Raw genomic sequence first — 13,629 nt, 5'->3', positions numbered from 1 at the left:
CAGGGTTAAGTGACTAGCTCAGGGTCATACAGCTAGTGTCAGTCGCCAGATTTAAACTCCAGAATAGGAGTCTTCCTGATTTCAGAACTGGCCCTCTATCTATCCACTGTGCCACCTATCTGCCTGCTATTTAGAAACCATTATTTAAAATGGTTTTACTAACAAAGTAAGTAGTTTTACTTTTTTTTTGCTTTTAACAAAGTAGTTTTACTAACATAATAATAACAGTATTATTCATTTCCTTGACTTTTCCTTGATTATTTCTTTTCCTTGAATTTAAAAACAAAGGTGGCATAGAATCATACAAGCAGGCTTTATACAACATTTTACATAGTCTTGCATTGATGGCTCTCAAGCCTACTTTTAAAGACTTTCAGAAAAAAATGTGAGAAAGCCCCTCAGTAGTTCATTCTGATCTTAAATAACTCTCAATGTTGGGAAGATCTCCTGTCTTTTATCCAATCTAAATCTCTTGCATTATAGCTGAAGTCTGTGTTTCCTTTCTCTGCCCCTGGTGAAGATAAGGGTAATTTTCTATGTATTTCATTTACATGAAGACCATTACTAAGCCTTTTCTCTTTAAGCTACAAAATCCTTGGATGGTGGTTTTCCTCAGTGTTATTTTCCAAATTCTTAGTCCATTCTAATGAATAAATATGTATCAAGGGCCACAGTACCATTGACCAATTCTCTCTCAACAAACCCTTCCCTCATACCCAAGCACTATTTAAACTATTACATAATTAAATTATATTAAATTACTATAAATTATATTAAATATATGGTACATTAAATATATATATATTAATATATTTTAATTAATTAATATAATATTTATTAAAATATATTAAATAAAACAAACTATGTAAGCCACATACAAGTATCGAATTTTTCCAGAACTTTGACCATTATAAATAGTGAAGTATGTAGTCCCTATTCCTAGGAAGCTTAAAGTCTAGTTGGAGGGATGAGAAATATTATATACAAAGTACATATTATCAGGCAACAGTAATAGAAAGTAACAGTTATGTAATCTATGTAAAATAAATAAATAAAACCACATCAAGAAGGATAGTGTGGTATTGTGGGTAGAGAAGGGGGGGGGGGTAGCCTCAGAACCAGAACTAGGTTCAAGTCCCACTTCTGTGAATCTGGGCAAGTCACCTAACTTCTCATTACCTCCGAGCAGGCAGCTCTTGAAGGTTCCAAGTTACAAAAAGGGCACTGACCTATAGAAGTGGGAGGAATTTCCTCCTCCAGGAGTTTCCCATTCCAATGAAATCACAGGTCCAGTTCCTATCCCTGCTACTACATAGGTGAACTAAAGAGGCACAAAGCAAAATGCTTTTGTGAATGGAAAAGGGGTGTCTGCAACTTGGAGGGGTCTAGCAAGGCTTCAGGGAGGAACCACAAAGCATGCCACTCCGAGATGCCTGTTTCTTCCAGGTAGGGTTCAGAATGAGATGCAATCATTCCTGTAAGGGTCCTAATTCCCTCCCCCCCAAACTGACAAGAGCCTTTATGGTCAGTCTTGTAGGCATTTTGGTACATGATGGCAGCATTAACTTCTTTGCTCTGGTTATATAGGGACAGCTAAAGTTAGCTAATATGAATTGCTTGCCAGTCACTGTTCCCAAACAGTGTTGGTCTTCTCAGTGAGATACTTAAATGCAAAATATACCTTAAATGGAAAATACACTTCAGATGTGAAAATGCTGTCTTATACTAGGTCAGAAAGCTCTAGCTGCCAAAGAATTGTGTTTTTTTATAATGAGAACTGGAGGGAGGGGGGAGAATCTACAGCTGTTGGGTTTCTTCTTTTTATTTTTTTCAGCCTGATTCTCATCCCATGTACATAGCTAAGGTTTTGGCTCAGCTTCAAAGAGAGCCCCATGGGTGAAGAAAACACAGAAGGATGATAAGTTGGCCATAATTTTTTTTAAATCAGTATTTTGACATTGTCAATTATCACTCATTTTCAAATATGTGTACAGGGTGGATTTTCAAGTTTGTGTGTATGTTTTTAAAGAACTGTTTAAGGGTTTTTCAATCATTTACACCCTAAAGTACTGTGTTTGGCATTTAAAAGCTGTCAGGCTTGACTTTAAAATTGGAAGGGGGATGGGGCAGGCAAGAGTGGGACTGTGTACATGCCTGGGCTGGTTAGTTCAGATGGGGTAGAGCATGGTGCTAATGAGGGTAACTTTGATACACAGATGGGCAATTTATCTTTGTTCAGAGAAAACCCTTTTGGGAATTCCTAACTTAGTCCAACTATCTCACAAATGCACGTTATTAGATTTGCGTTTTTTTTAAGTTATAAAAAGACTAGGAAAGAGATTCTGCTGCCAGAGTCCTCCTCTGATGCCTAATTGTGCCATGGAAGTTTCTCCCAATCCTGGAAGGCTATGCCAGCAAAGTACAAGATCTGACAGGCAGGTCCTACCAAGGAGAAAAGGCTTTACATATAGACCCAGCAGCAAACCAAACATACTTCTGTCATCCAAGGAACAGTCTAGCTAAGTTCAAAGAAACTCATTGCCAGGGTGGCCACAAAGTGATAAAGGCTTTGGCCAAAGCAGCCCCCAAAGACATTTATCCACCGAGTCAGAGAGGACTGGCCGTCCTTGTCAGTGAAGGGAGTGAGATTCCTGAAGTTCTTAAGAAGGGAGGGGGCTGTAGCTAGTTGAGAGCAAACCCTTCCTCATTCCTTAAAGAGCAGCTGATTCTCATGCAGAGTTGGGGTAGCTCTGGCCAGAGACCATTAAATATTCTTTTTAAAGGATGATAATTTTTTTTAATATGAAGCATTATTTAAAGTAAAAACTAATCTAAGGCCTCAAGAAGTACAAAAACAGGTGGGCTCTCTTTTGGCAACCTAATGGTTGAGGAATGCAAATTCCAATGTGTGGAAAAGGAGATACATACATACATGTAGGTTATTTATATGTCCATATGTGTCCATAGTATCCAATAAGTTATATATACTTATCTTCATTATATATATATATATATGTATGTATAGATCCATATACATTTCACACATGCATAGAAAAAATCAGGATGGTATAGTGAATAGAGAATTGGATTTGGAATAAAGAAATTGTTGGTCAGTCATTTCAGTTGTGTCTGACTCTTTGTGACCCCAGTTAAGGTTTTCTTGGCAAAGATACTAGAGTGATTTACCATTTCCATCTCTAGTTCATTTTATAGATAAGGAAACTGAGGCAAAGTCGGTTAAGTGATTTGCCCAGGATCACACAGCTACTAAGTACCTGAGGCTGGATTTGAACTCAAGTTTTCCTGACTCTAAGCCTGGAATGTTATCCTCTGTACCACCCAGCTTTCCAAAATATAGAGCCCCAGGTTCAAGACCCACTTCTACTGCATACTGACCATACTGACCATATATCCTCCTTTAATTTTCCCAGGTCTCAGTTTCTTAATTTGTAAAATGAGAGGGCTGAATTAGATGATGGTCCTTTCTAGCTCTACATCTAAGATCCTATGATGCTTAAGTTTTAGAGTTGATGCCAGCCTGTATTGATAGAGGAAACTCCTCTCAGGAGTTCCCTCTCATAAAAAAAAATGCTGGAAATATTCATTTTCTCTGACCAATTTATGTCCCATTTATTTGAATGCTACTAATAACTCAGAGGATAGTGGGATTAAAATAGAAGAGGTGGCCAGGTTGTTGAGGCACATCTATAATCCCTGCTATTGAAGACAGACTAAAGCTGGTAGATCTCTTGAGCTCAGGAATTCTTAGCTATGGTGAGCCAATAGAGTGTCCATCCTATAAATTTGGTGCCAGTGTAGTGATTTCTGAGGAGTGGAGGACTACCTAAGAAAGAGCAAATTATTAAATGTTAGAAATAGGGCTGATCAAAATTTCTCTCTTGATCCACCTGGGATTAGGTCCATGAGTAGCTCCTCCTGCTATTCCAGCCTGAGTGAGATGGGGAAAACCAGGCTCAGAAAGGTAAGTAAAAAACCCACCTATTTGTGGTTTTCTTGTTGACTCACTTGAACTTATTGTTTCTCCCCTACAGATATAAAGGACAACTCTTGCCAAGAAAATTGCACATGCTCCCTTTGCTCACTCCGGGCCCCCAACATCAGTGACTTGCTCAATGATGAGGACTTGCTAGATGTGATCAGAATAAAGTTGGATCCATGTCACCCAACAGTAAAAAACTGGAGGAATTTTGCAAGCAAATGGGGAATGCACTATGATGAATTGTGTTTTCTGGAACAAAAACAACAGAGTCCTACCTTGGAGTTCCTGCTCCGGAATAGTCACAAAACTGTGGATCAACTGATTGAGCTCTGTAGGCTCTATCATAGAGTTGATGTGGAAAAAGTCTTGAGGAGGTGGGTGGAAGAGGAATGGCCAAAGAGGGGGCATGGAGACTACCATAATCACTTTTAAAAGTTTTCTTCCTTTATTTCATTGGTTCTTTGGACATTAAAAATCACTATAGCTCGGGATGGAGGGGAGGACAGGACATTGGTTTTTTTTTTGTTTGTTTAAGTGTTTACTTAAAAAAAGATGATGTTGTATCCCCTAAGGAGATTTGTATTTGGTTTTTGGTTTTTGTTTGTTATGTGTGTGTGTGCGTGTGTGTGTGTGTGTGTGTGTGTGTGTGTGTTTGCTTGCACTTCTGTATTTTGATACAATATCTGAATCCAGAATTTTAGGAAAGATGAGCAGTCTTTATACAGTAGCTAACCCCTAGAAGCAAAATGCTTTTGTTTTTTCCACTGACTTTAATGAACAACTCCCAGGACTCAAAGGTCTCGGTGACCCTAAAGGAATCACATACAATGTCTGCCAGATCAATAGCATTGATTTCCATTGCTTGGAGGCCAAATACCATTAAGTGATTGCTCCATTTTACCACTGTCATGTCATTATCATTTGTCCATTACAAGATGCTCCAAGGCCCAGTTACTAGGATATTGGTATCATTGTGAGTTTGCCTTAGTTCATATACCAGTCTTATATCATTAAATGCCATCATATTCTTTCAGTGATCTAAAGATAGATGTTATTTGCCCAACTTTTCTAAGAATTTTTTTTAATACAAGTGAATGATATAAAGTTTAGAGTAAAGCTAGAAGCAAGAACCTAGATCTTGGTAATTGAGCTCTAGAAGGAGAGTTTAACATGAGTAGCCTTTAAAATGTTTTCATATTAGCTATCAATTGTTTTAAATTAACATAACACTCATTTCTGCCTCTTCCATGTGAGATTGAGAGTTTTGCCAGTGAAGAGTGTCAAGGCTTCATTCAGCAATATAGATCACCAACCTAGCATTAAAACCTAGCACCTATTCCAACAGCTATTAAGATAGGTTCCAGCAACACTACAAGAGCATTTAGGTAAGAAGTTAAAACCTCCACAAGTGGGAGGGAGAATCCAAGAATCCAATCAGTAAATCAATTTCTCAAAGACTTTTTTCAATGTTCTGGCTTGTTGGTTTAGAAAAAAATATAGAAATTGCATTGAATCTCTATGGATAGTACGGGAAGACTGCCCAGTTCCCCTAGCTATTGTGTATTCTTTATTCCTTACCAGAATAGATGGCATTACTTTTCACAGAATGACAGATCCTAAAAATAATTAAAGATATCATTTTGTCACAGAGTCAGAGTCTCAGAGCCAAAAGGGATTTGAAAGATAACTTAGTCTCACCCCCTCATTTTAGACAAAGAACTTTAAGTTTAGTTAGGTGCCCATATGAAAATCATGGAAACATAGGCACAGTAGGAAGTCAAATCCATTTCCTCTGATTTTTTCTATTGTACTATGCTACCTCCTACCTCTTCTTTTTACAAATGAGATAACTGAGACCCAAAAAATGTTAGATCATTTGCCCAGTATTATAGAGTGTATTAATGGTAGAGGCAGAAATTAAATTCCAACTACTCTGGCTCCCAGTCCAATGCTTTTCCCCAATATACTGCATTATCTTCTCCTCAGAACTAATTAATTAATTAGGCAGTAGTAGTGTGTTGGTATTTTTGGGGAGATACTAGTTCATTTTGTAAGTATAAATATAATAGACAGTAAAACTATTCTTGAAGAGAGGAGGCACTCAACCTTCCCCTCTCAGAACTAGATAAATCCAACCAAAAAAGTAAACAAGAAGGAAGTTAAAGAGGTGAAAAGAATTTTTTTTTTAAATTGTAATTTTTAGGGCAGTTCAATCTGATATCTGGGATTCATCTCAGTCTAAATCTCTAATTTACATAGGTAAAATTAAATGTTTTCAGTGAGAATTAGGTACCCAGAGCCTTAGAGCTAACACTTTTTTCCTTTTCTTTTTTTGAAGTATAGTGCCTTTCCACATCAGTAATGTTTAGAGGTAACTTAGGGGGAAAAAATTTGCTAAACCACCAACACTCTTCCTGGGAATGCTTTACAATAGCTTCATTTAGAACCTGATACTACTCATTTAATCAACTCCACCACAAGATGAACTTTATCTTTAAAATAAAAGATACAATAAATGTTTTCTAAAATTTCTGATCCATTCTTAATTATTCCCAACTAACTTTCTTCCCTGGTTAGAGTTACTACAAGTGTGATTGATATCATTTACAGTGAAATGTCATTTAAAAAAAAATAGATACTTTAGCAAGTTGTTAAAGAGAACCAATAAATTATCAATTTAATTTTTATTGAATGTTAATAGTGCAATAAGCACCACACTGAACATTTAGATGAAGGTTACCCTCTGGGTGCCTGCTTAGCCTAAATATGTCTTTCTCGTGCTTTTTTCCTACAGTTTATTGAAGGAAAATGTAATTATAATTGATATTCATTGTAGACCTTGTAAGTATATAAAATTAATATGGCAGTGATTATATGATGGTACATAAAGATGAACAGAGATCAAGATAGATTCTCATTACTTTTTATATTTCTTTAGCTGTCTTAAGGTCTTGGGTTTTCAGTGTATACACAATTTTCAACATACTTCCATCTCCTTTGTAAAATAGCCACCCTTGCGCATGGGCACAGGAATTCCCTTTCTTCACCATTTTCCCAGGAGGTTTCCTTCCCCTTCTTCCTCATTACTGCAGACTCCATGCTGCCATGAACTCCCATTTAGCCAACCCCATTCCCAGGTTCTCACTTTGTCCTAGTGGCCAGATCTGTAGTAGATGAATGGTCCCTACCCTTAGTCCTCATCCACTGATATCCCAGAATACATATTGCTATCCCTTAGCCATACCTATATCCAACCTTGCTAAAGCCACCATTAGAGACTGGGAGTTGTGGGAGCCCTAAACCCATAAAGAGGTTGAATTTCTGTTGCTTTATTAGGACTGCAGTTGGGAATAAGGGGAGACGTGATATAATTTTCCATAAAAATATTACTAGTAAATAATTAGGTATGACCCAAATAGCACAGTATTATTAGTATAATATAATAATTAGTATAATAATATTTATGTACATTATAGGTAATTGTGAGCTAGCATGGGAATACATCATATGAAACATCATTTTCCTGGGAAAGTGTATTCTCAGTTCTAAAAAAAAATCTATCTACAAATTAACTTTTATAAATATAAATAGCCCAGTTATGCATTGGGTATGATCTGTATTGTCATTCTGTAGATACACCATAAAATGGTCTGGTTTTTATGTTGCATATCTAGGTTACCATGTCTTTCTTAAGTTAGGCTAGACCCCTTAAGGAATGACTCTGAGTTTAAAAGGATGTAGACCAAAAGTTGTCCTTATTTTTTCATTTAGGAATTAAGGGGAATCCCACTGAAACCTAAGTGTGATATGGACCATAGTACACAACCCACTCACTTGCATCACTTTTTCCAAAGTAGGTGGATCCCTGCCACTAACAACTTCCACTTTTTACAGCTTCCATTTGCTAATTTTGCCAGCTTGGCTACAAAATGTGAAAGTTCTTGATGTTTTCTTCCCCATAACAAATATTGAAGTTGACATCTTTTTACCATTATATTGACTTTTTTTCTGCCCATTTGTTCTGAAATCTGGCACACTGATCCCCTTGAGGCAATGTTGACTATATTAGCTAGAGTCAGAAATTAAACCCGTGTGCTTATCAAAAGTTTACTGCCACAGGGAAAGTAAATATTATGGAAGTTTTGCATACCTAGATCCATGAGATCAAAAAGTAGTTTGAGCTTACAAGTAAATGTAGGAAAGTCAAATATGTGTGCTAATCACAAAACTACTTAATAATTCTTTACATTAGATAATCACTACAATATTCTAAATATCCTTGGGGAGGGTCCTATGGACAAGGGGAATCTCGGACTCAAAGGCAGTGTAATGAAGAAGAAGACAGGGGAAAAAAGAAATAACTTTGTAGAAAATTAGTCAAATCATTCCTCATTTTTAAAAAGTTGAATACAAGTCCAGTCATTTCATTCTAATGTTGTCCTCAGGGTCCATCCAGGGTGACTACTTTATGGGTTAAATTCCCGTAGTATTAGGTTGTTTTACTTCTTTAATAAGTTAAATTCCTAGCATATGGCCCATAGCAGATGCTTCTTATACCAAAATTTTCACTTTTAAGGTTCTATAATGAGATTACAATGTTATTCATGGGCCTCACATTTTGTAAATAGATAAGTAACTAGTGTGACTTCCATTTGACTGGAATGTATGACTTTTTCGTTAATTTTGGGACTTCAAAAGTCAGTTGTCATATAGACTTATCTTATACCTAGGAAAAAGGAAAGAAAAGACATCTGTCTTGTTTCCCTTCTCTCCCCTCAAAAAGAGGATGATCGTGGTGATGTTTGCTTTATTAAGACTCCATTCTATAGTATACAATTTTCCTTATCCCCACTTATTTAAGACAGTGCATCAGACTGGTATATCTGATGAGAAAGAATCATAAAAATGGTGAGTCAAAGGCAACAACAACAACAAAAAAGCTGAGTTAAGCTTTTTGTTAAATAATGACTTTTGATGTGATAGTGCCCTCTGCTGGGATTTAAAAGCCACAGAGTTAGAATTCTGACTTGGCTGCTCATTTAACTTTATAGTGATCATAGATTTAGAGCTGAAAGGGGTTTTAGAGATATTGTGGGCCAACTCCCTTATTTAACAGCATAAACCTACCCATGCAGGTTTGGTAACTTACTCAATGGGGAAAAGGTCTGTAACTCAACCCAGAAGTCTGTACCACCAGCAGCCACCTTTTTCTTATTTCCTTGACTACCTTCTGTAATTCCTACAGTTATCTCCCAATGAGTCCCAAGGATACCTTTTGTAATACATCCATAAAATAAAAAGAGGGCAAGTATATTCCATATTTTACACATGGACAAATGGAGGATCAAAGAACTCAAGGACATGGTTGAACATCTCACAGAGTCAGTGGACAAGTTCTGGTCCCACGAATCTGAGGAATATGTAGCAATCACTAGATCATCCTAACCTTTCTTAGTTTCAACATGTGGCCCATCTGCTCTAATAGTGGTTGAGCCCAAAGTAAAAGAACCCAACGGCCACTGATTATAAAACCTTCATTCTGGGTCTTATTTCATTAACGTTTCTCCCAGGTAGATCCTGGGTCTGCCATTTGGGGTATTTCTTTTCTCAGGTAAATGAAACTTAATTTGACACAACCCACACAATTAAATGGTATAGAAGCAAAGGGTGACTTTTCATATCAAAAGGCAATAGATCAGCAGTAGCACTAGTGTCTCAGACTCATATCTAGGATGTAATATAAAATGTGATTTTTTTACATTTATAGATGTTCTTAGTAGTTTACACATAGCCAGTTCTTCTGCTCGCCTTTCCTCCAAGAGGAGTGAAGACAAGCCCTTTTCCAGTTTATACTAAAAGCTACCGTCTCTGTGAAAAGAGTCTTTCCCATCTGTCTGGCTACCATCTTGTTCCTCCACTCTCCCTCTATTTAGTTCTCATTGATCTTGATGATATAAACTTGAAATTTTTCTGATTTCAGGCATCAATATCTTTTATATATGCACTACAGCCTCCTCCCTTGGTAGTTTTTTTGTCTGTTTGCTTAGGGATTTATTGAACTACTTTTCATTTAACAAAGGGTCATTTTTAATAAATGGGATTCTTTGGCATATGGTCTAATAGCAACATAATTTTCCCCATTTTTGTAACCAGAAAACACACACACATACACATGTGCATGCATCAAGATTCTAAAAACCACCCTTCAAGCATGTTCTGTCTGTGGCTCTACTTTGTAAAAATGTACCACGTGTGGCACAATGGATCTTGTTCTTGCTGTATTCCTATGTTGATAGGGTTGTTGCCAGAATTTGTTTTCAATGTCCTTAGGCTGCTCTGAGCTTTCCTGGCTGGAACTGAATGGCTGTGGTGATGAAATCAGCCCCAGCAGAACAGGTCCCTATTTTCTACCTGTGCATACGATGGATGCTAATAGACCTTTTCTCTGTTGTTTGTGGCCATACTTGGATCCAAAAGAACAGAATCTATATTTGGAAATGTACAACCTACAATCAAAGACCAGAATTTTGATCAACTAAATGAGTGATTCAGAAGGGGGCTATTTTATCTCAACTTCCTGAGCTGAGCCAGGTTTTCTTTTTTAAGATCTTCCTATAAAAAACCAACAACAACACATTGCAACCTCTGGACCACAGTTTACTCCTTTTAACTTGACAAGCACCCTCTGAAACTTCATGGAGGATATTTCTTCAGTGGACAAGGAAGATTTTAGCTTCTGAACCATGGGCACTCTTTGTGGTATTCTCCTGTTCTGGGTCTTGGCACTGTACTTTTTGACGTGTTTTGTATATGAGGCTTCATCGTGGCTTTCCTATGTCATTTTTCTTACAAATAAAGACTTTTTTAAAAAAAACCCACATAGTGATAAATGCTATTATAGCTTAAGTAAAGGTCGTCTACCATCCAATAGGACTTTCAGTCTAGTTTCCTGCCATGTACATATAGGGCAACTTTTCCATTATACTTTCTAGGACACAGAGAGGTGAAATGTGACCAACAATGAGGTAATCTGTCCATTTGTCAGAGCTCTTGTTATCTCTACATTTGTCCTCCTACCTCTGCAGAGGTTTGCAGGATTTACATCTGGAGGGAACCCCAAAGATCATCCATGTCACTCCTCATTTTGCACATAAATAAGCTTGAGATCAAAGGGGATTGAGACTTGCCTAAAGTCACATAGGTTGCAGTCAGTCAATTAATAACATTTATTAAGCACCTACTATGTGTCAAGTACTGTGCTAGGCCTTAGGGGTGCAAACTTAAGAATTCTTCCTTTCAAGAAACTTACTCAACTGCAGAGTATGCTTCATGATCATAAAAAATATAATGTATATGCAAAATAAATACAAAATGATAAGGGGGCAGGAGAGAGAGTCTAACAACTAGAGGAAATCATGAAAGATTCCTTGAAGGTAGCAATTGAGCTGAGCCTTGAAAGAACCTTGAACCTTGAAAAAACCTAGTATCTTTGCCAAGGAAACCCCAAATGGGTTCATGAAGAATTGGACACGACTGAAAAATGACTGAATAAAGAATACATAAGGGAGTCAGTGTGCAGTCAGCCTGGAATGATAGGCTGGATTCTATGAAGAACAGTAAATACCAAACAGAAAAGTCTATTTTGTCCTGAAGGCAATGGGAAATGACTAAAGCTTCTTGAATAGAGAAATGTCATGGTAAAATATGCTCTTAAGAAATATTGATTTGCTTTAAAGCAGTCTCATACTGGCTAAGAAATAGAATGGTGGATCAATGGAACAGATTAAATATATACTATGTAAGGGTTAATGACCTTAGCATCCTAGTGTCTGATAAAGGACCCAAGGACCCCAGATTTTGGAATAAGAACTCCTGTTTAACAAAAACTGCTGGGAAAATTGGAAAACAGTAAGGCAAAAGCTTGGTAGAGGCCAATATCTCACACCCTAGACCAAGATAAGGTCAAAATGGATATATGATTTAGATATAAAGAGTATAGATATAAAGTACAAAGTATAGATATAAAGTATAGAGTATAGATATAAAGAGTAACATAACTAAATTAAGGGAACACAGAAGAGTTTACCTGGAAAATATTTTTGGAGAAGGAAAGAATTTATGACCAAATAAGAGACAGAGAGTATCATAAGAATATAAAATGAACAATTCTGAGTATATTAAATTAAAAAGCTTTTGTACAAACAAAACTAATGTAACCAAGATCAGAAGGGAAACAACAAAATGGGGGGGAAATTATAACAAAACATCTCTGATAAAGGTCTAATTTTTCAAATTTGTAGAGAACTAAGGCAAATTTGGGGGATTACAAGCCATTTCCCAAATGACAAATAGTCAAAGGATATGAACAAACAATTTTCAGGTGAAGAAATCAAAGCCATCAATAATCATATTTTAAAAGTCCTAAATCACTCTTGATTAGAAAAATGCACATTAAAACAATGTTGAGGTACCACCTACCTTACCCCTATCAGATTAGCCAATACAACATTAAAGGAAAGTGATAAATATTGAAAGGGGTGTGCAAAATTGGGACACTTATGCATTGTTGGTGGAGTTGTGATTATTATGGAGCGCACTTTGGAACTATGCCCTGTAAGATTTAAAATTGTTGTGGTTGTAAACTGTAGTAGTTAAAAGAGTTAAGGGTATAAACTGTGATAGATATAAGAGAGGGTGAGTAAATTTGACCGCAGGGAATATGTTTCCACTACAGTGTCTTGTTTTTAAATCAATATATAAGGTGGTCGCCAGGGAAATATTCCCAATTATTCAATATACCCAAGTCAACTGGGTTTTATAGAGATTTTAATTAATAATACAATAAGTAATTAAAGGAAAGAGAGAAAAAGGAAATAAGTATGAAGGGCCTTAAGCCAACATGGCCTAGACCTGAGTCTTAAGAGAGAGAGATCAGTCAGTCAGTCTTTTATCACTCACCACAAGGTCTGTCTAAGCAAGGATTCTAGTGACAGCAGGCCAGCTCCATCTCAGCTGACTTCACCAGAGAGAGTTCCAGCCAGAGTCCTCCTCAAAGAGCCTTCCAGCCAGAGACTGATCCAAAGGGCCTCTCTCCAGAGCCTCCAGAGGGACAGAGTCCCCTCAGAGGAGTTCCAGCAAGACCTTCTTAGAGATTGTCCTCCAAGAGCTTCCCTTCTCCAGAGCCTCTCTCAAGAGATTCTTCCCAAGTGATCCTTATCAGAGATCCTCCAAAAGGATTTTCCCTCAAGAGATTCTGCTTTTTCTTATATAGGGGTTTTTCTCCTATGTCACCTCCCCTAAGTCCTTACATCTACCAATCACTGTAGACATTTTTCAAAGGACTGCCCATCTGAATTCCTGCTAAGTCGACTAATCTCAGTGAGTCTGAACCAGAGGAAATGCTGCTGTGTCGACTAATCCCCTCAGTAAATCTGAACCAGAGAAAACACAGCTGAGTCGACTAATTTCATTAAGAGAAAACTTGCCCGACCCTTTTAGGTACCTAGCATCCCATTGTATCAATTCTAAAAAAACAGGCATGGCTCAAAGAACTCCTTGCCTTATTATAAGCATGGGTCCAAGTACTTTCATTGTTTAGCAAGGAGTTTTCTCCCCTAAAGCAGTCTTAA

General features: G+C 37.1%; 1 protein-coding gene across 2 annotated transcripts in view; it reads left to right on the top strand.

The window, feature by feature from the left end:
* Positions 1-10,867, top strand: part of EDARADD (EDAR associated via death domain) — an 81,950-nt gene extending 71,083 nt beyond the window's left edge. For both annotated transcript variants that reach the window (XM_007481578.3, XM_007481577.3), the window contains exon 6: positions 4,053-10,867. In XM_007481578.3, the coding sequence (XP_007481640.1) occupies positions 4,053-4,432 (380 nt within the window). In that variant the 3' untranslated portion in view covers positions 4,433-10,867. The remainder of the gene's footprint in view (positions 1-4,052) is intronic.
* The last annotated feature ends 2,762 nt before the right edge of the window (positions 10,868-13,629 follow it).

This window comes from Monodelphis domestica, chromosome 2 (assembly GCF_027887165.1).
Source record: "Monodelphis domestica isolate mMonDom1 chromosome 2, mMonDom1.pri, whole genome shotgun sequence".
NCBI lineage: Eukaryota > Metazoa > Chordata > Mammalia > Didelphimorphia > Didelphidae > Monodelphis > Monodelphis domestica.
The sequence above is the reverse complement of the archived record's forward strand: the minus strand, read 5'-3'. Positions and strand labels throughout refer to the sequence as shown.